The sequence below is a fragment of the Uloborus diversus genome, chromosome 9 (assembly GCF_026930045.1).
Source record: "Uloborus diversus isolate 005 chromosome 9, Udiv.v.3.1, whole genome shotgun sequence".
NCBI classification, from domain to species: domain Eukaryota; kingdom Metazoa; phylum Arthropoda; class Arachnida; order Araneae; family Uloboridae; genus Uloborus; species Uloborus diversus.
This window is the reverse complement of record NC_072739.1, coordinates 137617782-137645733: the sequence shown is the minus strand read 5'-3', so window position 1 is coordinate 137645733 and position 27952 is coordinate 137617782. Positions and strand designations below refer to the sequence as shown.

The 27952-nt window shown below is 31.8% G+C and overlaps 1 protein-coding gene across 2 annotated transcripts in view; it reads left to right on the top strand.

The window, feature by feature from the left end:
* The window catches only part of LOC129230675 (sorting nexin-2-like), a 35648-nt gene extending 9196 nt beyond the window's left edge, over nt 1-26452 (top strand). Inside the window, exons 3-11 of one of the 2 annotated variants that reach the window (XM_054865090.1) lie at nt 420-604; nt 3041-3281; nt 4923-5197; nt 15033-15065; nt 15159-15252; nt 15574-15779; nt 18310-18453; nt 22486-22638; nt 26073-26452. In XM_054865090.1, the coding sequence (XP_054721065.1) occupies nt 420-604; nt 3041-3281; nt 4923-5197; nt 15033-15065; nt 15159-15252; nt 15574-15779; nt 18310-18453; nt 22486-22638; nt 26073-26123 (1382 nt within the window). In that variant the 3' untranslated portion in view covers nt 26124-26452. The remainder of the gene's footprint in view (nt 1-419; nt 605-3040; nt 3282-4922; nt 5198-15032; nt 15066-15158; nt 15253-15573; nt 15780-18309; nt 18454-22485; nt 22639-26072) is intronic. The other variant, XM_054865091.1, reaches the window with a different exon arrangement.
* The last annotated feature ends 1500 nt before the right edge of the window (nt 26453-27952 follow it).

Genomic DNA, 27952 nt, shown 5'->3' with positions numbered 1-27952 from the left:
TATATTTTGTTAATTAATTGTTGATACAGTGAAACCTGCCTATAACAATACTGTCTATAACAATAAATCTGTCTATAACAATATTTTCCTTAGTCTGAGCAAAGTGTCAGCATAAAGAATTTAACTCTACAATGATAACCTGTCTATAACAATATTTTTTAAGGCCTCAACAGTATCATTGTAGAAAGGTTTTACTGTAATAATAAAAGAACCTTTTAATTGCACAGATCTCTAAAAGATAGAAAAAGGAATGAGAGAAAAGAATTTGCTCTCCTTTCCCCCAAGATGTATTTCATATGCTTAACTCTTATGTTATTTTAAAATAAGTGTTTTAAAAATAAAAGGTGAGAAAATCATCTTTACAAATATTGTTTTTCATGTGAAATACCCTTCTTAAAAGTGTCTTATAACTGAAACAGGTGAAATTGAAGAAGTAAGTTTAGATGATGATGCCCCTCCAGTGTCTCAGCCGTCCAAATTAGAATTCAGAACCCCCGAGGAAGAATTCAATCAGTCCAGTCCAGTTGCTTTTTCCCAACCTGCTGAAATAAGACCAACAGAACCTCCAAAGCCTCAAGCCCGTAGCTCAAAAAAGAATGAAGAAGTAACGTTCCTTTTTGTCTTTTTTATACATTTATATTTTTTACTTCCAACAGGTGCTTTTTTAAAAAAAATCAAAATTAACAATAAATGATTAGATTCTTTCAGAAAGGGAGTAAGTCCTGCAGAAATCCATTAGACTTGTGCCCTTTCTAAAATAATCAATTCAAATATTGTCATGTTTCTTGAACTGTATCTGGCCTGGATCTATAAATTTTGGGCCCCCTTGCAACAAAAACCGTTGGGCCCCTCCCTAATTTATTGAGTCATACGATATTAATTCACTTGCATTGCATGATTTCACTCAAGCCATTTCTGCTTGGGTAAGTTAAAAAACTGAATATGCTTTTTTCATGTACATAAAGCAAAAGACTAGATACTTATTTATTAAGATAAATAAATACCTTTGTGCTAAACAGTAAAATAAGAAAAAAACCTCAAAAAAAAAGCACAAATCGCCAATATTGGCAATTTGTGCTTTTTTTTTTTTTTTTGACGTTGTTTTTTCTTACTTATTTATTATCTCTAGAATTTAAGAAAATTCTAACTTCGTTGTTTTCTTTCCTTTATATTTTACTTGAATACTGCGTCATTTTATTGAAATTGAAAGTCACAGTAGCGATTTCCGTTTTTTTCCTATGTAAACAGAGTGGGCAGAAAGCTTATGAAATTATGTGTTGCAAATTTAAAATTGTGACAAAGAGGTAAGAAAAAAAAGAAAAATTCTTCTCTACAGGAATTCTATGTAAATGCACAAGTTTTAACCTGTTTTGCTATCTTGTTGCATATGTAATTAATTACCTTAGTAACAGTTTGATTGAAGGCTTACTTATTAACCATACCTTAAACACATTTAACTCAAGTAATCATGCACTTTATTTTTAGTTTTTCTGTATCAAATCCAAGGATTTGTGAAGAATATCGGTTTACTAACCTTTCTGAAAACTCCAAACTCTGATAATAAACCTTTTATAAAATTCAGAACTCTAAAAAAATATCCTTCATAAAATTCTAAAGTTCAAATGCAGAATCTAGTACAGTAGAGAACCAATTATCCGGGACGATCGGGACCATCGCTGTCCCGGATATCTGAATTTCCTGGTTTTCTGGATCGCTAAAAAGCGCTATTGGCCATTTGTTTATAAAACTTAAATTACTATAATAAATAGTAATACATATTAAAATGAGAAGAAAACAGTTCAGAAATGCTTATTATTGAAAGTTATCCATAAGACCTGACATTCATTTTGAAAAGGGGAAAAAAAACCCACTTTTCCTTGTTTTAAAACAAAAGAAAATGAAAGGAAGGACAAGCAACAAGTTTTTGAACATAAATGTGCGATTTTTCTACTGTAGTGTATAAAAGAATTTGTTTTCTTGAGCGCTCTTTTTTTTTTTAAATTTCTTACAAAGGTTTGGTGTTTGCGATTACGGTACTAAAAAAAATTGTTATTGATAACTATCCAAAAAATTTGCAAATCTGGTTTTCGGTGTTTCCCGCGCTTTTTCGACGTCATTTACGCTCCAAACGTCTTTAATTAGAGACTATTCAATAAAATATTGTATTAGAATGTGACAATATTCATTTCTTTAGTATTCAGTTGGAATAAAACACGAAAATTTCAGATTTACGAGTGTACTTTTTAATTCAAGAAAATATTTCGGAAATTTTGCCAAGCGTTAAGGATAACCCTCTGAAGTTCGTTTTTGAAAACATTTTCCCGAATTATGGATGAGTAATATGGTATTTATTAAGAAACCGCTCATATTCTTTTAGGTATTTCAAAAAAATGCTTAGTTTTTCAAAAATTGACAAAAATGCGCATTTTTTAAAAATGGCGGGAAAACTTGCAAAAGGTTGCCGGTTTTCTGGTTTCCCGGTTTTTTGGTTCCCGGATAAAAGGTTCTACACTGTAATATCCACTGGTAAAAGAATCTTACAACACATTTTGACTAATTTTACAATTACAATCTAACCCAGATTTAACAATTATCAAGGGACTGGAGAAAAGTTAATGTTAAATCAAGGATATCTTTAAAGCAAGGAACATAGACAGTCAATGCCCCCCCCCCCCCCCAAATGTCCAAACACGGACAAGTGAAATGTATCGTTAAATTGAGGAAATCGTAAAATCCGGTATCGTCAAATAGAAGTTTTACTGTATTTTATTTTTGTATTGTAAATATTAATATTTTTGGTTAAGTAATTAACCTTCCCATGTGTAAAGAGTTTAAGACATGCTTTTCAAGTATGTATCTCCCTTACCCCTTCCGCACCTTTTTTAATTGCGTGGCTTGCATAATCTGCTTACCAACTTGCCTTTTTTGTGTATATATATAGACAAAATAAATGTTTACGCATGTGGGATGAAAAATTTATAAAACCATGCATTCTTATATAGAGCTTCACTTTTAAATGCTCACATCTTTTCATTTTCAGCAAGAAGAAAATGATACAGTGCTGGACATTTCTGTGTCTGATCCTCAAAAGATTGGCGATGGCATGGGAGCATATGTGGTGTACAAGGTCTCTACACGAACAAATTTGCCGTACTACAAGAAAAAAGGCTTCTCAGTCTCGAGAAGGTTCAGCGATTTTCTCGGCTTGCACGACAAGCTGGTGGAAAAACATTTGCACTTGGGAAGGATCGTGCCTCCAGCTCCCGAGAAGGATGTCATAGGTTAGCGTTTTAAACTTGTTATGCAATTCACTCCTTTGCTTTCCACTATATATCTTTGTCACGGTTGAGGTATTTGATAGTATTGGCAGTTTTTGCCAATTTCAAGTAGTCAACTCTCAGTAACTTGAAGACCCGAAGAACCTGCTAAACCTTCAAGTTGTTGGTTGTTCGAGTTATTGGAAGTTCCTTTTCGAACCTTCTTAAAAGTAATTTTTTATTTTATTTTAAAGAAACGTGCATAATAAATTGACTACAACGCATATAGTTTGGATGAAGTTAATTATTAATATTTTATTACATAAAAATATTTATGAAGAGAATAATTTTTATCACCAGTTTATTTTAAAAGCAATTTTATCCACTGTTAATATCCAAGGCCTGATCTCTTGACTTTAGTTTGCATTGCTTTTGAACGTCTTTTGTCCTAAAGCACAATTTTTTAGAAAAAAAGCTATTTTTTTCACTTTTTGCCGAATTTTCGGGTTTTATAAACATTAGTGAATAATGAAATTTTAGGTCTTCAGCTATAGCAAAAAGTAGTAGCCTGATCAAATACTTTTAAGATATCTTGCAACACTGGGGCAATAAAGAACTCTATTGTAAATAAATTATTCTCCTACTACCTGATAAGCAAATAATGTTGGTTTTTTTTCTTCTTTTGGCTGCAGTTTTTTGCATAAAATGGAAACAAAACCTTTGTAAACACTTCAGCTTAAAAGGAGTACAATCGAGATATCAAGACAACTTTGTATTGAAAAAACTAAAATATTTAGGACTGAATGAAAACTTCGAGATAAAGGAATATTCAAGTTAAGACTTCCAGTTATCGAGAGTCGACTGTATCTGGAAAGGGAAAAGAGCCTATTATCACTTTTACCCATTATCAAAGATTTATCTTGCATTTAATTCACTATAGGATTAAATATATAGAGTTAGATTTTAGAGAATTAGTGAGTCTCTTAGGTCTCATAAATATCTTTTTTATTTGAAAAAGTATCTAAAAGTTCCAATTTTCCCCACGTTGGTCCCAGAAGTAATTTTTTAACCTATACATTTTGGCTTGTGTGTGTGTGTCCCGAGAATCTATATGATCTAAACTTTCATTGACAGCTTACTTGTTGACACCAAAAAGATTTTACCGAAAATGAGGTGTATGAGATGTTTTTTTTTTTGTTATTGATGTTTCTTGACATTGCGAAGAAATATTGCAAAAATGCTGAAAAGTACACTTACATCAATAAAATTTACTGTGTCTGATTATTTCAGGTTCTCCCCCCCCCCTCAAGATTTTCTTTTAGTGACTTTTGTGAAAGCTAATTGAATTTTAGGATAATTTATTGAAATTCATAAAATATCGTTTGAGAGAAAAAAAAATTCTAGTATTCACAATTAAAGGTTCAAAAATCTAAATAAAATTTGACCAAATTTTTTGAACAAAATAAAACTGTTTTACTAATGGGTATAGCTGATTCTGTTTTTGGGCTTCAAGTTTTTGTGAAGGGCCATTTAGAAATTTTGCAAAAGGTTTGCAAATAGAACAAACTCCCTTTTAAGTTGAACACCCTGTGTATAAACCAAAAAAACAAAAACAAAATTCAAATATTGTCAGTAAGACTTATCAAAGTTCTTTTGCTCCTATAGGCATGACGAAAATCAAAATGTCGAAAGACGAATCCGTCTCTTCGGCCGAATTCGTAGAAAAGCGACGCATAGCCCTGGAGCGCTATTTAAACCGTACTGCCAACCATCCCGTCCTCCGAATGGACCCAGACTTTCGAGAATTCTTGGAGATGGAGTTGGACCTTCCAAAGGCCAAGAGCACTTCTGCCCTGAGTGGTGCCGGAGTCCTCAGGCTGTTCAACCGTGTCGGAGATTCAGTCAACAAAATGACATTCAAGATGGATGAATCTGATCCAGTAGGATTTTTTTTCTTTCGTTATGTACAAATTAGTTATTGTGCAACTTTTTCCTAAAAATTTATTTTTACAAGTCATTAAATTTTTTCTGATTCAAATTTTATTTTGAAAGTACAAGTTTTTTTCTTCAACTTATTTTGGTTTTAGCCATAAAAAATGATATGAATAACAGAAATGTTGAAAAGTACATAGTCAAACCAAATGAATTATTTATTAAACTGTAATCAAATGAAAGTAATAAAAAATTAAATTAAATTATAAATGAAAATTCAAGTTAGACTGAACTCAAGAGTGTAGGAAATCTCATCATAAAAACATTCAAAACAATACTCATTGCTACAGTGAAAATACTGTGTTAAACTTCTAATTTATCACTATGCTTATATTTTGCTATATTCTAGCTACATTGCAATTGGTGCAGTCAGACCTTGATTTAACGAATTCATTGGGACCAAAACTTTTGTACGTTAAATCGGGGTTATTCGTAATATCGGGATTTGAAAATTTTTTTGAAAGATGCACTTACCATATCTTAAACCCCCTTATAAGCAAATGTGCAAAAATATCCATAGTTAGAAAGTGCACACTTTTTATCCAGCATTCCACGACTTATTACATGCTAGTTAATTTGAAATTTTAAACTACTGAGTAGTATATGTTTGACAATATCCTTGATACCTCGACTCGAAATAGTTCTCTTTCGACTTGATGGAGAGAAGAAAATACAGTGTCTTTTGCAGCCTGCTGCATGAGATATGTTCTTACAGTTTCCAGGCTTTGTAAAGCATTTGAAAAAGTAAGTTTTAATGAGTTTATTCTCGCTTTTCTGCATCAGAATCACTATTCATTGGCTCGCCCGTCGAAAATTGCCGATTCCCCCCCTGAGAAAAGTCTTTTCCTGCTTCGGACAATGTGCATGTAACATTTGAAAAACAATCGAATATTTCCTAACTCAAATTAACAACAAAAAAAAAATCTTTTTAGGCTGTTAAAATAATTTATTTCTGGGTTTATTATTTCTTAAATAGGGGGTTTTGACTTTATTTTGTTGAGGGAAAAGAAAAATTCGCTAAATCGCAAAATTCGTTAAATAGAGGTTTGTTAAATCGGGGTCTGACTTTAGATTAGATAACGTACTGAATGATAAGTATCGCTATACTTATCTATCTTACATTCTAACAAAGTGCATTCTTTTTGAAACTTTCTGTTCGAATTTCACTGCTGATGAGTGGAGTCTTATTAATTTTGCCCTGTTTATTTTTAAATTTGAGAAATTTCTTGTTTAGCTTACTTAACATATTGCTCTCTTTGTGAATATTTAGGTCTTTGAATAATTTTCTTTTGACAGAAAAACTTTTTTCTTCTAGTTTCAAAGTGTATATATCCCGAGAGGATGAAATGGTTTATCATTTGTCTTCTAAAGTTTGGGTTCAAAACTTTGTAATATTAGTGCTTGTTTCTCCCAGGGGTCAGAGTCTTCCACTGTTTGGAAAACCTCCACCTTTGTGAGAAGTTCTCCCAAGTTCTTCTCCCTTCCCACCTCTTTCTTTTTTCATCATGGAAAATATATGCTTCTTGAAGTACAATACAATGTTCTGAAACAAAATTTCTAAAGAGGGAATAATGATAAAATTTGGCGTCTCAAAATTATTTGAAAAATATTTTAAACCCTTTTGGACACTTAGTTAATTTTTTTAAAAAAATATGTTTTTACCACTTATTTTGTCTCTAACCATTAGGGCAATATGCAGAACACTGATATTTTTTAGTACTCTTAAAATTTTTCTAATTTATTCATGCAGACTAGAATGATAGTTCATATTTTAAATCTTACAAAACCATGTTTCAAAGTAATGTTTGCATCTGTTTTCCCATGGGTCAGTTTTCTGCTGTTTGGTGAATGATAGTGGTGTAAGTCAGTTTCTATATAGTGTTTACTCAGGGAGAATTTTCTGCTAGGAGGAGGATCATTAGTCCCTGTATGTAGTTGACTTTCAATAAATTCATTGTAAACGTAAAATAATAGTGGTGCAAGTGATTTTAAATTGCTTGAAAAGAAGTAAAAGTTGATTCAAGTGGTTGATCATGGGGGTTATAACAACCTCCATTAATTGATTGGCCATCAGTAATCCTTGATTACTGATGGCCTAGAATTGCTCTTTAGAGATTGAATTTCAAGAAATTAACTGAGAACCCCCTAGATCCACCTATTTGTCCTCAAATATTACACTTATTACCCCCTCCCTTCTACAATTTGTGCTGTCTTCTTTTAGCAGTGCCCTCTCCAAAACCAGAAGTTGGATTTGCCCTCATAAACAATTTGCAAGTCACTTGATAAAACATGATGCACAGTAATAAAAAAGTGCCTTTGTTTAAATACTCAAAGTTAAAATTTATAAAAATCTTGTTTTTATTTTATTATTTATTCATTTGATTCATTTTACTTTTTTTTACTTAGAAATTTATTATTATTTTAAAAATTTGTTGATGTTTTATATTCAAGACCTTCAATTAATCAATACTAAGTTAGGATGAATTACACCATTTTCATTCTAACCATACAATGTGTACATGCTTGTGTATAAAACAATGGCACTTCGTAGTATAAATCTTTAATTTATTCCTTTGTCATTTGTAGAATATTGTGATTGATAAGAAATAATTTTACACCTCTATGCTGAAATGTAAAGGATAAGTTAACAACTTTAAAATGCACAAATTTGCAAACAAAAAGTAGGCACCTGTTTGTGAGGTTTCTCTGCAACTCTAAAACATGCAAATTACATAAATACGTTTGTGCATAAAAAGTAGAAATAAGAAATAATGTCAAATGGCACAAATTGCTGTTTACTGCAGACACGTGTTTTGGTGTTACAAGGGATGCCTTTTTCAATGCAAAATAGTGAGCTTTTGGATGCAAAGACATCTGGTAAAAGCAATGAGAAAGAACAACAGGCAGCTTAAATAGAAAAAATATCAAATTAACAAAACTCAAAGCTGAAATTTATTGTCATATTCCCTACAAGAAAAAGCAGTTAAGCAATAAATTTCTCCAAAAATCCCATAATAAATTATGCTGAAGAAATGAAACCATTGATAATTAAATTAGCAATAAATTACGTGCTAGAAAAAATTGTAATGAATTAATTGCAACATTTAGCAAAGGCAGCATTAACTTAATACTGGGAAAACCTGTGAAATGTTGGGAAAACAGCAAAACAAATTTATAAAATTCTAGCATTACTGACACAGTGATGCCCATGCTAAAAATTTAATGGAAGTCCGTTGAATAAAAAAAATTGACGCCCACTCCCCTCTGTGAAATGATCATCTTTCTTTGTATAAAATGCATACACAACTTTTCACACACACAAAAAAAAGTTTCTTTGGAATTTAAAACTGTATTTAGCGAGTGAAGCGGTTTTTACTGCAATTTAAAATATTTCGCCAAATAAACAAGCAAAAGAAAACTGTGAGACAGTTCCTTCACTTTTTATTGATAGATTTAATGAAGAAAGTAGTGCCTAAATTTCAGCTAAGCCTAAAAAAGTGCGAGCTAAAAACGCCAATTATTCCCACCGTAATTAATTTAGAGCATTGAAATCATTTGTTTAGAGCGCGGAAAATTCTACCCTTTTCATCGATATATAATAAAAATGTGCAAGTAATTTTTTCCCCTTTAATAGCCAATAATAGCAATTTACGTGAAATTTGCCTAAATTTGAATAAAAAAAGAACTATCAAATAATATCTTTCAAATGTAAAAATAATTCCGCAACTCTATTGCTTATCGCCAAACTTGCCCTGCAACCACGCTATCATAATCCATCCCTCTAACGAAAAAAAAAACATCCAGTGAAACATTCAAAATCGTCAGAAAAAAAAAGAAAATGTTGTACATTTCACTCAGATAAAAACAAATTAAAAGTTTCTTTTCTTTCAAAACAAATTGCCAAAACAACTACATTTATGGTTGCTTTAAAACAATAATCCTAGACTGAACTGTTCAGCGCCTAACGCGCCAAGTTACCACGCTACCGGAACCCAGGCCTTTTGCGAGTGAAGCAGGTGTTTTTTCTTTGGCAATAATAAATTTTTTACCAAACAAACAAAAAAGTATAAAATCACATTAACAATAGCTTTCAAATCTTTATATGTTAAGAGCTGCTTTGCCCAGTCTACCCTGAGAATAAAAATTTGTGTCAAGTGACATATATTCAACAATCAGGCTTAAATAAAAGAAGAAGAAAAAAAAAACCCATGCAAAATTACCCTTCCAAACAATGACGACAGATATTAAAATACTTTTCAGAAATTAAAATGCAAAAGATGGATTTTAAAAGTCTAACCATGGAAACATGAAATAAAGAAAGGTTAAGAAATTAAATGCAAAATAAGGAAAGAAACAATGGATCCAAAAAGTAACCATGGAAACACGAAAATAAAGTGGTTGACAACCTGAATCAAAATGACATTTTTTGAAATTGAATTAAAAACACTTGGTAACTTTTTTCCTTTGAAGATAGAAGCTAAGTTTTTCAACTGTAGGTCTAGAGAGATCTGGAGTAAAAAGTGTCGCTTTTTCCAATGGTGTCAAAAGAAAACTGTGGAATAATTCCTTCACTTTTTGAGATTTAACACTAGAACCGCGGAAATTTCCGTATACCTAAAACCGCGGGCAGGGGTTAATTTGACCCAAAGCTTAAAATGGGTTCTTTGATGTTTAGAAAGAGGTAAAAAAATATTTTTGATGAACAATAGTAATACTAAGATTATACAATATAATAGTAAGATATAAAATTCTCTCCCATTAACTTTAATCATTTATTCATTTCACTTTGTAGTGTAAATTTCCTCCCAGAAATAGTTTATCTGCTATTACATTGTCCAGAAAAATTAGATACGGTATCTTCATTCGAGGAAATATTTTCTTCATCTGGGGGCACATATTCATTTTCGCTGAAAACAACTTCATCATCATTATCGTTTTCAGATTCATTTTCCGAAAATTGTTGCATATATTCGAGGGCCTCGCCATTTGTAACAAAAGTTCCAGATTTTATTTCATCTGGATTTGAATTTGACAAATTTTTTCGTTTATGTACATATTGTCTTTTCCACCCATAAGTAGTTTTTCTGCTAGTACATTGTCCAGAAAAATTAGATACGGTATCTTCATCCGAGGAAATATTTTCCTCATCTGGGGGCACATATTCAGCATCGCTGAAAACAATTTCTTCATCATTATCGTTTTTGGATTCATTTTCCGCTAACTGTCGCATATATTCGAGGGCCTCGCTAACTATTAATTTACACGTATTTCTTCCAGCCATTTTCACTTCAGATCAATTTTATCTCCGTGTAAACAAGACGACAAAAAATCGAACAGACTGGTACAATCAAACTATCCAAGGCAATGCGAACAACCAGTTGTGAAGTCATAAAGAACTGGATGTGCACCAGTTCACCACTTTCCCTTCTAGGCTAAAACAAAAAACATCACAAAGAAAACATTCCTTGAATACACTAACCAGACGCATTTTTCCCATAAGGAACGATAATGTTAGGGGGGGGTGTCTGCAACACTTGTTACTACTACTGCAGACACCCCCCCCCCCCCTTCCTGCACTTCTGTTACCAGTAACAATTTACTGACCTTGAAGTATTGTTCTGCCTTCATCTGGGAAATTGAGAGAGGACTGAAAAAGCATTTCCTATTCTAGGAAAGGTTGAACTGCAACTTTAGTGCTTGTGATTATAATGGGGTCAAAATGACCCATTCCGCGGTTTTAGGTATAAGTATTAAAAACAGAAAAGTGGTAAGTATTTAACGTGTCATAATTTCACAGATTATTATTGGTTTAAAATTAGGAAAAGTCACGAACTTTTTTTCAGTTTTGTTCGTAACTTTTTGAGGAAATCGGAAACAAAACTGCTTTTGGGTCAAAATGACCCCATCCGCAGTTCTACTGTTAATGAAGAAATTAGGGCCTAAATTTCAGCTAAGCCTAAAAAAGTTCGAGCTAAAATGCAAATTACTCCCGCTGTAATTAAGTTAGAGCATTGAAACAAATTGTTTAGAACGCCGAAAATTCTATCCTTTTCAACGATATATAATGTTAATGTGTGCAAGTAATTTTTCTCTCCCATGTTCAGTATTTTATGTGAAATTTGGGCCTAAATTTTAATAAAAAAAGAACTATTTATCGGATTTTTTCAAATTATAGCCTATGTCACTCAGTAAGAAAGCATCTTTCATATAGTGAAGGAATTTTTGAAATAGGTACAGTGGTTCCGGATATCATCTCGAACATATAAACACACAAAAATCCGCCCTCTCTCTTTATAATATTAGTGTAGATTAGGGTGTCCCAAAAAAATGAAAGTCATTTTTTTTAAACGCATACCCTTTTATTTTTTTCTTTTTACATCAAAACCGTTGTAAAAAAAGTTTCATGCAATTTGAAGCACGGTAACCCGTGCCGACTTGCGCCTAAAGGCCTAAACGTGCAAATAGCACGTGTATTCATAAGCAAGCGAACGCTGGCGACGCGATACTTTGCGAAGCTCAAAACAGCTGTAAATAGTACACAGAAAACAAATGAAAACAGAAAAAACATATGTTGGGGAGGGGGGGGGGTTATCCGTGGCAATTTTCAAACCGTCAAACGTGTCAGTACGAATACATTCCGGTCAGCAAGCGCAATATAGTCGTTCCATAGGGAACGAAACATGGCACTGGAGTTGCGAAGTTCGAAAAAAGAGATTTTTTTAATAGGAGTCGTAAAACACCAAATTACAGGTTTGAAACTTCCCTCTAACGGACAAGTTCTGTCGGTTTTGTTTTATAACATTCGAGAAGTAAATTTAACCATCAGTGAAAGTGCAAATCTCGCTATTCCAAAATGCATCATCTTTTGGGAAAAGGCACGCATTCCCACCAAATTGTTGCCAAATTGTGTGAATAACCTTAAAAATCTGTATCAAATTTAGAGAGACTTACAAAAAATACAAAACAAAAAACTGCAAGAAGTATTCAGGCAGAGCTGTCAAAGAAGAAAACAGGCGCATGAAATACGATTCCGCTTCAACATCCTCGGAATTGTATGAACCTGTACAAGAAAATTCCTCTACGATCTCTAGTAAAAATATTAATTCAGAAGATTTCCCTGAAACATATAAAGCAGTACCTGGAACAAGTTTATCAGAACCTGGAACTAGTATATGAGAACCTGGAACAAGTATATCAGAACCTGGAACAAGTATTCCAGAACCTGGAACAAGAATTATCAGAACCTGGAACAAGTAAATATGTAATGAGGAACGATTTTATTACTCCGAAGTCAGTTGATGCATTGGACAGGTGTCCAAGTATACGAGAATATGTGTTTATTCTTGAAGCTACTATTGACGCACTTGGGTGTAACATTGATGAATTTCCCATAGGTATCTTCAATTCAAAGAATTCGAATCGAAAAGCGTAAGGAGCACGAGGAAAGAATAAAATTGGTTTTCAGTACGAGGTACCACATGTAGTGAATTTACCTTGGGATATGAAAATGTTGCCTGCTTTGAGCGCTCAAAAATCAAATGAATATCGGTTATCTATGGTTATTTCATAAGGATGTGACAAACAACTCATTGCTGAGTCTAAACTGGATAATTTTACAAGAAAAGAACAAAAACAGGCTGTTTGAAAGGCAGTTTTATATTGGAATCTTGAAGACAAAGTTCAAAACTCTTTTGTTGTGATACTGCAGCTTCCAAAACAGGTCCTTTCAGTAGTTCTTGCGCTATTCTTGAGCAAATATTTGATAGAGAAATGCTTTCCTTTGCTTGCCGCCATCATATATATGAACTGATCTATCCCACTAAAATACAGTGCTATGGAGGAGCTGCGGAGTTGTTCCGAATTGTACATTAACTTGGAAAATTTATTTGACTTTTACCGTGCTGAACTCACTAATATTACGGTCAGGGATGGCTATAAAGAGTTGATAGAACTGCCGATCATATTTTTAGGTGGAGATACAGAAAATGAATTTAAAATAAGACCACCGGGAGCCATGCTCCAAGCTCGATGGACGGCTCGAGCAATTTACTCCTTCAACTATTACTATTTAGTTCACAACAAAATTAGATACGAAGGAAAATGAAACATTGTTATGTCTCCTTTTTTTGTAGCAACAATATACGTGAAACCATGGCTTCAATGCATTTTGGCACTCAAAGCACCCAACAAAGATTTGTGCTTTTTGAAAAAGTGTACGAAAATGTGGACCCAATTATTTCAAAAGCTGCTCTACAAAAATTCATCCAGCTTTTATGGTATGGTCAATAATATTTCATTCTTTGATGTGATAAAGACTGTCTCAATGTTAAGAGCAGTAAGCGATGCAGCTGAAAAAGAGGTAAAAATGATGCAGGACTTTCATGGTTTGCTCACAGCTGATGAGGAACAAAAACAATGTGTGTTACGTTGCGTTTAAGAGCACCAGAAGCTCTATCCTGACTGCAAAAAGCAAACATTGAAATAAAAATATGTACAGTAATGTTTCTTGTAGTCTAATATTGTTGTAAATATCTGCTTTAAATAAATTGATGTCACGTATAGTAAAGAATTATACAGTTAGCAGTATTTTCACTGTAGTCGCTGTACAGGATTTCAGGTTCAACTTTGACCTCAAGTCGGCACAGGTTCCCGTTATTTTACTGCAATAAAACTTTTTTCTCATGTTTCTGAGGTGAAAAGGAAAAAATTTGGAGGGTATGCGTATTCGGTTTCACAAATTTTTTTTTCGCCATTATATCTTGGGACACCCTAGTGTAGATATGTAAAATAAAACAAGAAATGCAAACTTAAATGCAATTAAAAATAATTAATAAGGAAAGAACAATAACACCTGTAGGAAAAAGCCCGAAGAGTTCAAAGTAAAGGGAGGAAAAAAGACAGAAGGAAAGGGACCTCCCCCATTTGGGGAGACCCTCTCCCCAAAGAGAGGGAAGGGAGTTGTATGAAAGGAAGCCAAACTTCAGAAAAATACGGAATGGCTTTAAGATCGTTCATTAGATTAGAACTATTCTTCAAAATGTGGAAGGATTCCCAAAAATCAAGATCTGAAGAATTTGGACATTTCTGGATAATTTCATCAGAGTTAAAATCAAAGGAGTGACATGATTCACAGCAATGTTGATCAATGCTAGACCTGTTCAATTGTTGATTTTTCACATAATTTTCATGCTCTTTCAAATGAAATTTTAAAGCATGCATTGTGTCCAATTTAGGGATTTTTAGAGAAATTTATTTCTTAACAGCTTTTTTTTTTCTGGTAGGGAATCTGATAATAAATTTCAGCTTTGAGTTCCATTATGTCTTGTTTATTCTGTTAATTTGATATTTTTACTATTTAAGCTGTCTGTTTGTTGTTCATTCTCATTGCTTTTACCTGATGTCTGTGCAAAAACTAGTGAGTTTTGCATTGAAAAAGGCGTTGCTCCTTGTAATGTCAAAAAATGTGCAGTAAACAGCAATTTGTGCTATTTGATATTGTTATTTCTTATTTTTTGCTGAAACGTGTCTGAATTTTTTTTTTTTTTGTAGATTTATATTTTGGCATTGTGTAGTTATCTTTAACATTGTGATTGATACTCAAAGATCACTTAGTGACACTTTTATTTATTCCGATTGAGATCCCGGAATCACCGGGCAGGAGAGTTAAAGCATGTGTAGCAAGTCATCTTTTAGCTTAAAAAAAATCACTCTCAGTTCTGTTTTAAAATGTATGAGAAAAGATCATATTTTTCTTTCATGCTGTCTTTGTGATGTTGAGGATAGGTTTTAATTACGAATCCACAGTATGCTATTCAGGTAGGCTGGACTGTTTTTCTCTTTCTTGAAATAAGTTTTTTATTTATATTTTTTTTTCTTATGTAGTATTTTCTAATAATTGTTTCTCTTTAGTGGTTTGAAGAAAAGCAGCACCAAATTGAAAACCTTGACCAGCAACTTAGGAAGCTACATGCCAGCATTGAATCATTAGTGGTGCATCGGAAAGGTGGGTATCTAGTACCTGTTTCGCCTTTTTTTTTTCAGTAATTTGTTATGCTTGTTGCCCATTTCTTGAACACACAGTAATTAATTCTTCAAAAATCACAAGTTTTGTATCGCCAAAACAAATTAGTGATGAATTTAATGGAAATTATATCGTGTGTGCTTCCCAAAAAAATGGCAAATCTGCTGTAAAGAAAATGCACTCTAATTTTTCTAATTATCTTCAAAAAAAAAAAAAAAAGCAACAGAAAGTGGTTTGAAAAATTCTGAAAAAATACAAAAATGAATGAAAAATGTGAAGTATTAATTCTAAATTGCTTTTCAGAGCTTGCTGCAAACACCGGCGCATTCGCCAAGAGTGCGGCCATGCTCGGAAATTGCGAGGAACATACTGCTCTCTCCCGTGCACTCTCTCAGCTGGCGGAAGTCGAGGAAAAGATCGAACAACTCCACAGTCACCAAGCCGGACAGGATTTCTTCCTGCTCTCAGAGCTACTTAAGGATTATATATCGTTGATCGGGGCTGTGAAGGTAGGGTAGCCATCTTTGTATTCCCACTTTAAAATATTTCATCGTTGAATTGGTGGGCTTTCTTGGTGGTTTGTATATAGGGCAACTCCTTCATTTAATGTCATCAAACACTATCTACAAGTGTTAGGGTTAAAAGTGTTTGGGGAATGGTAAAATATTTTCACGATTTGTAGTGAAATCTTTTCTAACAATTTTAAAACTATGTCCCTTAAACATGAACTTGATTCTGGTCAAAAAAGTGAATTGTTCTAAACAGTGGCAGCGTGGGGTACAAAGGGAGGCATTCCCCCCCTTTTTCTGGTTTATTTATTTTATTTCCAATTTAGGAACCAAAATTAGAAATTATAAAAAAGGCAGAAATGTAAATATTTTCAGATCATAATTATGTGTTTTACTTCGCGTATAGCTTTTTACGAAACATTATTTAGTACCATTAGTAACTTTTAGTTTGTGTATTCATTGTTTAGGTATTAGTAAATCAAATGTTTTACTGGAACAAACCATACTTGCTTAATGAAAGTATTACCAAGTGTTTGTGTCATCTCAAAATATCTTAGGGTAAAGAATGTAAGTCTAATTAATGCCTAAGTGTTTCTTTTGGGAAAGTTATTGTGTACATAATTCATCAAAATCTTTAAAAAACCGTCAGTTGAGACTGTTTGATTTACATCAATTACCACTCATATGCTCTCAAAACAAGCCTTAGCAAAGTTTTGTACGCCCACCCCCTTTTTTTCAATCATTTTTTTTTTTTTTTTTTTTTTTTTTTTTTTTGCTGCCACTAAAAATCCAATGACTTTAAGTTTTTTTTACCCCCCAGCCACATCCCCCCACCCTTTATTTTCAGACCCAATTGGTCACCTCTGGTTCTGAAGATCAAGTAAAATAACAATGCTATTAATTTTCAAAGTTTTGATAGACATTTTGTGGTTTATCTAGAATAATTTTTTCTTACCATAAAATGAGAGTTTTTCTAATTAAAATTTTAAGTATTGATGTACTGCTGTCTAGTGCAGTTCTCATTTAGTTAGTGTTAGAAGTGTTTTGGTACAATTTGTGAAGTGCACATGGGGCAAAGTGAATTGGTTTGTTTTGTTTACTTATTCATTCATTTGTTAGATTACTTATGTACACATTAAGTCATTTACATTCTTTCATTTATTACTTTTCTTATTTTTTTATTCATTCATTTATTTTTTTCATATTTATTCATTTATTAATTGTTTCATTATTAATTTCTTAATTCATTCAATCAAAAATATTTTTAATCTTCAAATAGAAACTATTCCACAGGAAAATATTTTTTCACCTTGCTGCATAAAAATCAATGAAAAATTTCTACTTTTCTTTGAAGGTACAAATTTACTGCCAAAAACAAAAAATAATGTTGTGGGGCAAATTTTATTATAAAATGCATAGTTCTTTCTTTATGTACGGTATTTTTTATTGCTGAATAAAAGTGTGATATCCTTTATGAACAGCCTTAAAAAAAAAATAATTTTTCATTCCTCATTTATAGTAAGGATAATACATACATTATTTGCCTCTAACAAGCTGGAGTATGATTTAATTCTTCAGATTTTCAGATTCTCTCTTTTGAGGTTGTTCCCAGTTTTTTCAGAGTAAGAAGAGAAACTACGAGTACGGTATACATTAGGCGCCACTTAATGTGATCACTTTGGGACAAATATAATCTGATAACAATAACCGAAAAGTATCCAGGAGACACAAAATGATTTTTTTCCAGTTAAGGTGCACTTATTTTGACAACCTCAAATTAAAATCACAATGACTCAACTGAATGCAGTTTTAAATTATAAATTATTAAATTAACAGAATGGAAATATGTGAATTATAAAAAGTTAAAGCTAAATTATGCAATTTTTAATCGCATAGTAATAGGAGAAGTAAAATGTGACCGTTTTCCCTGACATCCGTAAACCAGTTTCAAAGCAAATTCAGCTTTTCTATCTTTTCCAGCATGATTTTGCTCGTTGTTTAAATTTTAATTTAACTTCGCTTTGTTTTCAATCTTGACACAATTCTTTAATAGTTTACAAAATAATGGCAACAATGGAGGTCCTACATCAATGCCTGCAACATGTCCAGCGACTGAATTTGTTTAGGTGGAAAAGAAAGTTTTCTTAGGGGGAGTCTGGTCACTGGGGGGGGGGGGGGGTAATAATAGCTAATTTCTGTAGCTTCATTCCTAGAAAAATTTTGAACTGCTTTTGAAAACCACAAAATGCTACACAGAAAGTTATTCCCGTCAGGGTTTGCCTATGTATTTATGTTAATTGAGGAACAAAAATGGGGAAAAAATTTAAAGTTTATGAAAAAGTGATAATAATAAAAGAAGACGCTGATTACAATATCCGACTTTTTGTAACTCGTGTTAACATATAAGTGTTCTGGGGCTTCGTGATTTTGATAACATTAAGTGAATGATAACATTAACCGAGATCACATTATGCGGTGCCTACTGTAGCATGTTCTCTGATGATTGCATGGTTTTTTTTTTCATTTGCAGGATGTGTTCCATCAGCGAGTGAAAGTGTACCAGACATGGCAGCATGCCCAACAAGTCTTGACCAAGAAACGTGAACAAAAAGCAAAACTGGAGCTTGCTGGAAAAACAGATAAAATTCCACAAGCAAAAGAAGAAGTCATTGAAGTGGGTATTTATATCACTGCTCTTTTCACCAGTTTCTTAGACACTTTTTGTTGAATAATAAGCTAAATGCTATTAGATTTATGGATGTGTAGTTATTTCCCTTACTGACTAATTTTGAAAGTTCCCTGTAATATTTCCATGGCTCCTACAATATCTCAAGCTTTAAATTGTGTTTAATAAAGTGATGATGATGATGCCAATGTATTACTAAGTGTGCTACAGTGAAACCTGTGTATAACGATACTGTCTATAACGATAACTTGTCTATAACAATATTTTTTTGGCCCCAGCAAAATGGCAGCATGAATAATCATACTGTCTATAATGATAACCTGTTTATTACGATATTTTTTTTTAGGTCCCAACAAGTATCATTGTAGACAGGTTTTACTGTATGTAGAAATTAAAAAACAGGCAGTCAGATTAATAATTAAGAGAACAAGTAAATATCAATTGTATTTTTGTGTTAACTCAAGGATTTGCTTAGCATTTTGAGTCAAGTGTTAATTCACTTGAAAATAGAGAACCAGACCCTTAAGAGACTTTTCACACTAATCAATTCTAATAATTTTATAAAGTGTGTTTTCAAGAGCATGAGTTTTGTGGAACGTCATTGTGGAATGTCAAGTCCTTTTTTAGCTGAGTTGAATGATATTTTAAAATTAATAAATTCTTTACACAACTTTACCTGCAGGTATAAAGTCAAAGGATAGCTTGCAAGTTAATGATTTGCTTTGAAGTAACTATTAATTGTTGAAATAATTATTAAGGTATTTCTACTTTTGGTTTATGTTACTAAACTGGAATGTTTTACTTCAGTCAGTTTTTGTACTTTTTTGTCAGTTTTATTGTCAATGCTTAAAATTGAAAAAATATTTGCTTTTGTTTCAAAAAAATCAGGAATTTTTGTGAAAAAATTAACTATAGTTTTAATTAGTGAGGGGGAACAATTAGGGAACAAATGAAAATTTTTAAAACCCAGTTTTTTCCAACTAATTTTTGCTCAAGAAAAATTGAAGATTCTAAAATTTCTAGCACAAAATTATGTGTTCAGGAACTTATGCTGTTTTGTTTAATTATATTTGTTTAGTAGCCCGCATGGAAACACCAATTTTGATAATTGAAAGCTGCAAAATTTACTTTCCCTGTACATCAAAGTATTGCTTGTTTTATCTCATTAACAGTGTAAATGTACACACAGAACAGAATTAGTGTATCATTACTATCAATTAGTCTTTCCTCAACACTTTGCTCTTTGTCTTAGACATTTTTTTTTTTCAAATATGGTAACTAAACTTTTTATATATACTAGCATTGATTCTTTCCAACAAAACAGTGACAAAATTTGTTTTTTTCAGTAAAGTAAGCTCTTCTGAGGGACTACTGTCGTGTGCAGGTAAACGGTAGTAACTGCAGATTTTTAGATTTTCATTTTTTTGCATGTTTGATATCTATATTGCAATAGTTTTATGGTACAAACATGTTAATTTGGTTGCCGCAGAAAAAAAACTTTTTATCAGTGATAATTAGCAGTGACTGCTTTTTTCGCAACATTGTGCAGGAAGTCGGCAGTATGTACTTACTGCTACTTACCTTCCCACAGAAGAACAGAAACTTTCTCCCATGGACAGGCAAACAGTAGTAACTGCAAATTTTTTTATTTTGATTTAATTGCATCTTTGGAATTTTTTTTACCCATAACTGTTCTGCTGTGGGAAGGTAAACGGCAGTGACTGCAAAATTTTCCATTTTGATCTTTTTTTGCACTTATGAAATCTGTATTGCTTCAGTCTTGTGGTGCAAACATTTTTATTTGCTTGCCGCTAAATAAAAGCATTTTTTTTATCAGTTCTGATTAGCAGTAACTGATACTATCGCTACATTGTGCAGGTTATCAGTAGCATGCATTTACTGATCTATACCTACCCATAACCATTGTCTGAAGAATGGAATATAAGTGAATCGCTGCCAAAATTTACTCCAAGACGCAAAAACCGTTTTCATGATTTTTTCAAAACTCAACGAAGTGCAAGCAATAGCACCCAGATTGGAGGTCATTGTGTGGCCTCTGAAAAATTTCCTTTATTCGGTAAATTTAGAGACAATATTGCATTTTTAAACATGATTCATAGTCGTTTCTCATTAGATATAGATATGCGTGCCTGGTAGTTTTTTATCATTCGGCAAAATTGGGAATTACCGCCTCCTCAAAAATTTTACTTTGGGCGTCCTTCGTCGCAAAAGAGACTTGAAACCATTACTTAGGGAAAATAACCAGACTTTATTTCAAATAAAGTCGAAAAAAACGTTTTGTAATTTCACAGGCCTCAGACTTTTTTTTTTTTAAGTTCTTTGCTTACTCATATTTGTGTTCAAAAACAATAAAACAAAATCATTTCTTGCTAATATACAATTATAAAAGATAACATACGAGCAAACACTAGCAATACTTGGCAGATGATAAATAAACGTGTAGCAACAGAACGATTTTGTTCCATTTGTTTTGTCGATATTTTTCACAACTTTTAATATCAAGCAGCTGCACTTTTAGTTGTTCAATGAGAGCCATTGTTAACATACAAAGCATTTCTTTTGCCTAAATTTTCATACAGATTTATTGCTTTATTGCATAGTGCAGAACATTAAGCGATTTTTCGTAATTTTTTTAAAATGGCTAAAGAATTGTCCAGTTGCCAAGTGACAACACAGGAACACAAACGAGTTTTCGATAATGCCATAAGCAATCAAAATATATGCCTTGTCAACTATTCGTTGTCAAGAATCGGAGCCAGAGCACTCATCCAATCCATCCTCTATTCGAAATTTCATGCAGAATGCTGAAGTTCTTCTTCCAGTGGAGACGGCAAATTATGCTGCCCCATGCCTAAGACAGCATACAAAAGTATGATGTAGAACTCAGACTCAACACATTGCTCGAGATGCATTTAAAAAAAAAAAAAGAAAAATACAGAAAAAAAAGAAAAGTACCAAAGTTTTTTAATATTCAATGTTTTATTAAAGTCAAAAAATATAAACTACAAATCTGAGTTTGTTTACCAAGCACTGTTTAAATCAGCAAGTATATCTGGTATCTGGGTAGGTACGTAAAGGTTATTGCATTAAATTTCTGTCAAATGCAAGTAGGTCATTTCGTTTGATGCATATTTAAGTTACATCTGTTTTAATAATAAACCAACATATATACATAATGACATTTATTTCCATTTGTGTAAGAAAATAAAATTTTCATTTTATTTTTAAGTTACATTTAGTTCATTTATTTCAAATTTATGTCAAGTGTATACATGGTATTTATTTATGTTTTAAAAGAAAATATATTATTCAAAATATATTTCATATTGTGTAGCTACTGCTAAATAGCAGTCAAAAGTGTATGAAAATTACTGGTGCGAAGAGCAGGTAAACGACAGTATCTGCTTTAATCAAAATTTTGATATCAAAATGAAATAAATTACCAAAAAAATATTTTGATACAAACATAATCACTTAAAATCAAATTTTAATACTTTATTGATGTTTGTGGGAAATAAAAAACAAGTTTCTTCAAACATCTCAAAAATTCATTTTTGTAGATACTTCCGTTTACCTGCACACGGCAGTATAGTAGTTGGGAGGGAGGTTACTAAATTGCTAAAGAAAAAGTAGGGAATCACTATCCGATTTCTGCAGTTAAACACAAATTTCGAAATGTATATCACTATATTATTGCTCGGGGATAAATACATTTGTAAATGGTGTTTACTGGTGTGTGAAAAATTTTCATCTCTAGGTGATACGTAATTGTATCCCCCCCCCCCCCCCCCGAAAACGGTAAAAATGATTCAGAATTTCAATTGAAAAACAGAGTAAAGGCATAATTTTGTGAGTTATTTTTATCAAGAAAAATATCTAATCACACAACTAGATGAACTTTATAAAAAGCATCTGCTTTCAATGACTTCAAAGTTTCTTTTTGTATGGCTAAATGATTAAAATCAGTTTGCTGTGATTTAACATGATTCAAACTTACAGTGGGAAGCCAAATCTGAAAGAGGTCAGGAAGAGTTCGAAAATATTTCGAAGATGATTCGTAAAGAGGTGGAGCGATTCGAGAAAAGCAGAGTGCATGACTTCAAAGTGAGCATCGTCAAATATATGGAGTCTCTTCTGGAAACACAGCAACAGGTCAGTATCCACCTTTCATGTATTTTCAAGGTGATTAGAGCTACTTTAAAGTAAATTAAATACTTATATAAGAAAACAAAGGAAATTATTGTGAAGCAAAATTGACTTATAATCATGTGGAAAAAATTGATCTTGTTTAATACGTTGTAGAAAAAAAGCATTAGAGAATTTATCATCAAAATGTTTTAAGGTTGACCTGTCTAACTTGAATCCCACTTTTACCACTTTCAGTAAGTGACTTTCCTTTTGTTATATTTACTGGTAGAGAAGTAATTGTATGAACTAAATGTGATATGCCAGTTAATACTTCAAAAAGGCTAACTTAAGATTAAAAACACGTTTTTTATAAAAAGCAATCTAAGGTTGTCTCCAGTAAACAGGATTGATTATTTCAAGTAATGTCCACTGAAATCATAACAAAAGATCATACCTCGATAGCTTATTTAAGTATTAAATATTTTTTTCTCAATTTTATTGTTTGTCTACCCAAAGTTGAAATTAGGTAAAAGTGGTACCCTTCCCTATCCTCTTGCGTACCAGTTATTTTCCCAATAACTAGTATGCAAGTAAGCAACCTTTGAGCCCTATTAAATTTGACAAAACAGATTTTTTTAAAAATGAAGTGTTCAAAACTCCGCGCAGTGAGTCTATCGAGCCCCAAAAACCCATATAAATGCCGTACTTTCAAGTATTGTTTGTAAGAACTCCTCTAAAGACCATATTGAGTAATCAAAAGCTCTAAAAACTTATATTTAGAAAAACTTGAAATCTATCATTCATAATTAAGGAATAATTTAGAAATTCATTAAAAACACTTATTTTTCTTGCAGGAAGTGCATTAAAATGTTATTAGAGTTGTATAATACAGGGGTAGAAGTACTCTTATATATCCTATATTTTCAAAAAAAGCATCAAAAGTGTCCTATATTTCCTATATTTTCAAAAAAAGCATCAAAAGTGTCCTATATTTTTAGCAATTGTCTTATATTCCCATAATTTGGTGTATATATTTTTAGAAAATGACCTTGGAAAAACCTTTAAGTCACTCGATTCACACTTTCTTTCAAAGCTTGACAACAAATAACTCAAGTCCGCTAAAAAACAAGATGTTTGTACATATAAAAAAAAATATTTTTTTGGAATCTCTAGCATAACCTGTCTTTTAATTTTGTTTTAGGTGTCGAGTATTTTGACAATTTTTAAAATTGTTTTAAACGAAAGCTTCAATGATCCATATTTTATAACAAGCTCTCCTAACTATTGATGAAGTACTTTGTCAATGAATTGGTACAAACACCAAAATGTGGGGAAGATTCATTTGATATTTAAAAAAAAAAACCTTTTGAAATGCTCAAATTTAGGTAACTATGCAAAAAAAAAAAAAAAAAAAAAGAAGAAGAAAGGATGAATGAAATCTCCCTGGATTAAAAATTTGAATTTCTTGCAAAAGTTGGTTTACATTATTGTAACGCTATATTTTTAACAGAATTCGTTATTGAAAATTAAGCTTTTCAGAAATTAAAAAAAAAAAAGTTGCATCCTCTTTATTAGAAAGGAATGTATAGTCAGCTTTTAAATATAAACAGTTAGAGCTTTTAGTGGTGAACCTCATTTTGTCTTTTTCTCAGTTTGTCTGTTGAAAGACATTTTTCTCATAAACAAAAAGATACCGACATAAGAAAGGTCCTCTTAAACATTGACACTATAATGAGATTTTTAAGGTTAATTAAGATGCTGTGATTGGGAAAGCATTACCAAGGAAATCCGTTTTATTACAATTTATTCTCTAAATACGAAATTCAAAAAGTAATCGAAAAATCTTATAAAGACGCATAACAGTCGGAGGCAAAAGAAAAAGTTGGTGCACCTTCAAACAAAGAAAAAATAGTGAAACTTAAAGATTCTGCACTGTCTGATTCATGTAGCAGTCAAGGGATGAAAAATGGCTTTGATCTATATAACAGAAGCTTCGCGAATCCTTTTTATGCTGGTAATAAAATTATTGAACTTGCAAAAGATGAAACGGAGAAAAAAAGGTTTGACAAAAGCTTTTCAAAAATATAAATAATTAATAATTGTAACTAATTGTATTAAATGTAAATAGATGTCACATTGTTTAAATTTTGTTTGAAATTTTTTTACGTAAGTAAACAGTTTTTTTTTATGAGTTATTCTTTCAAGAACTCAGGAAACTCATTCTAGATATGTTATAATTTTTTATTTTTTTAAAAAAAAACTGTATGCAGTATGATTAATTGAAATCATTGATAATAATTGCTGCGAGAATAACTAGATAATATAAACTATGTATTGTTTACCTTTTCAAACAAAATTATTCATAAATTGTGTCCTATATTTTTCATGGAAAATGTCCTATATGTTAAAAGTTAACCACTTCTACCCCTGATAATAGCTCATTTTGAAGATAATATTATGCACTTAGTTTGATATAAAACTTGAGAATTTTCAACAAAATCTATTATGTTTCACGAATTTAAGATAAAAATTAAAATAGTATCTTTTACAAATTTCTAAAAAAAAAAAATATATATATATATATATATATATATATATATATATATATATATATATTTGAACACTCTGTTGTGAATACCCCCATATTCTGAGCACATTTTGCTGGCTGGGGAGCACATATGCATTAATTCCTTCTCCCTCTATAATGAACACCCTCATAATCTGAACGTTTTTGTTCGATTTATCCCATGAGTGTTCAGAATAGAGAGGCTGTATTGTATTTTAAACCAGGAAGTACTAAAATCAAGAACGTTAGTGATAAATTCGGTGATTTTATATAATCTCTAGTGATTCATAATCACAACTATAATTGGTAAGTGTAATGAATTATTGAATAGTTTTCAAACGTACCAGTTTATTTATATAATCCCAACTTGTAAGAGGGAATGTAATATTAGTCCAAAATTTTACCAGATGTCTGTTCTTAATTTTGGATGAACAACTGATTTCGATTGACTATGTTCCGCTGTATCATTTCAAGAATGTTCTAGAAAATCTTTTTTTTTTTTTTTAATTTTGTAAGAAGGGAATTTCAATAATGTATTCACATGGGAGAGAAGTGCAAATCCTTGGGGGGACAATCTTTGAAATTCTAAATGTAAAACATAATGTCTTAATATGTTAGGTTATAACAAATACACTTTACTCTAGAAGGATTTGGTTTGCTGTAGAACTGTTCTGATAACAGTGCATGGCAAAAAAAAATAAATAAATAAATACATTAAATTAAACCCTGGGAAATGCAGACTTTGAAGAGATTTATGCTACAGGACACACAAAGAATTTGGTTTTTAAAAGTTTTCTTAAATAGCCTGTTTTGTCTTTCTGATAGTCAATATTGTATATTTTTTATTGAATTCAAAAATGAATATTCATGCTTCTTTTTTCTTTCCTTTTAGTTAATAAAGCATTGGGAATCATTTTTGCCTGAAGCCAAAGCAATAGCTTAAAATGTCTACAAATTTTATTAATATAATTTTGCTTGCAACTGTTCAAATCATTGCTGGTACCAGTGATTTAGTATCGTCATATGACGTGAAATATGTTCAATTTTTTAAGATAATGTAAAAAATTTCCTGCGACATTTTTACATTCCTGGTTCAAGTTTAACTTCATATATTGCATAGAAATTTAATTATAAACTGATGTTTACATGTACATGTTTTTTCCTACTATATAGCGATCATTTATTGCATAAAATTATATTGACTTATATTAAGTATTATGAAAAATGTAAAAAGTTGTAAATGTTATGTTTTGTGATTAAAGTTACTATTTACATTTGATGTATCTGATGATATTCATTCACTCAGCATCTTGAGTATTTATACTTTATTGCAGCAGCTTTAACTATGGTTAAAAATAATGAAAATCAGTTTTAAATACTTTTGACTTTGCAGTCAGTTAAAATCAACTGGTATCTGAGACATTGCTCGGGTGTTTTTTACCCCTCCCTAGAACTGAAAACTCTTTTTGGTATATTGAAGAGGAGTGAAATTTATTTTGGAAGAATGAAATTTACAAACACTATATTTCGCTCCTCACACCATAATTGGTTAATTCTAAAACAGGGTGGTGACAGATCAGGGAGAAGTCAGGGAACTTTATTAATCAGGGGAAAATATGGGAAATATCAGGGAATTTCGAAAACTAACAAAAAATCAGGGAAAATTTATTAAATGTAGAATTTTTTTTTTTTTTATGCTTTGCAAAATTAAGTACCCTAATTTCCTACAGATCTTCCGCCGATTATCTGTTGAGAAAAATAAAATTAAGGAGATGCGATTATACACTGCTGCATATTTGGGCATTTTTTTCTCAACGTCAAAGTATTGAATCTCAACTTATTAAACACGGGTGTCTGTAAAAATATTTATTTTGTATTTCGAATTTACCTTTCACCAATTCCATGCTACATAAAATAAACAACCGTACAGGCAAAGAGGAAGCCGTCATTAATGCCTTAGCGCCCTTGCCTTTACTCATTGTCTTGAAGCAATTAGCGTACTGTAATCACGATTTCAAGAAAGATTTTACGTATGAAAACTGAAACCTCGAATGAGAGTACCCATTTGTTCTCAAAAAAATACACTATTTTTATTGTGTTCTTAAATAGTAAATCTATCGTTGGTCATAAAAGACAGTTTTTTCTTGCTCTTCTTGCAGATATATGAGGAAGAAGATTCAAACTTCAGATATGCTTCTGAAAATAGTCGTTTTATGAGCAGAAAAAGCTGGAAAATGCTTAAATGGAAAAAAAGTTGCGGGAATCCCGCGGGATCAATCTTGTGAAATATCCTGCGGGATTCAAGTTCGAGATTGGAAACCCTAGTAGTGAGGAACAAAGAGATATAAGTGGACATTTTAAAATTTTAAGTAAACGTTTAAAGTTCTGGGTTCTACATAGCCTTTCATTGAAAAGTTTTTCTAAATCATGCTGTATAGCAGCACCTACCAGGGCCACTGGTACTATTTCTTCGCCTTAAAAGAGGAGAGGTTCATCTACCATTTCTACTGGTTATCCCCAAATTTTTAATTTTGGCCCTTGCATCCCTTTGCTTCTCACTGCCTCATTTGATGTCAAATGCAATATTTTAAACATTCCTACAGCTTATCTTTCTATTTTCCATGATGCTAAATTTTTATTTAAAATTCAAAGCCTGAAAATACAGTTATCTAAATTTTTGAGGTGTTTCTCTAATTTTTCATACGTGAAATACGCTGGTAAAGATGTTTAAAATATCTGACTATTTAGACTAATATTTTTAAACAAAAAGTC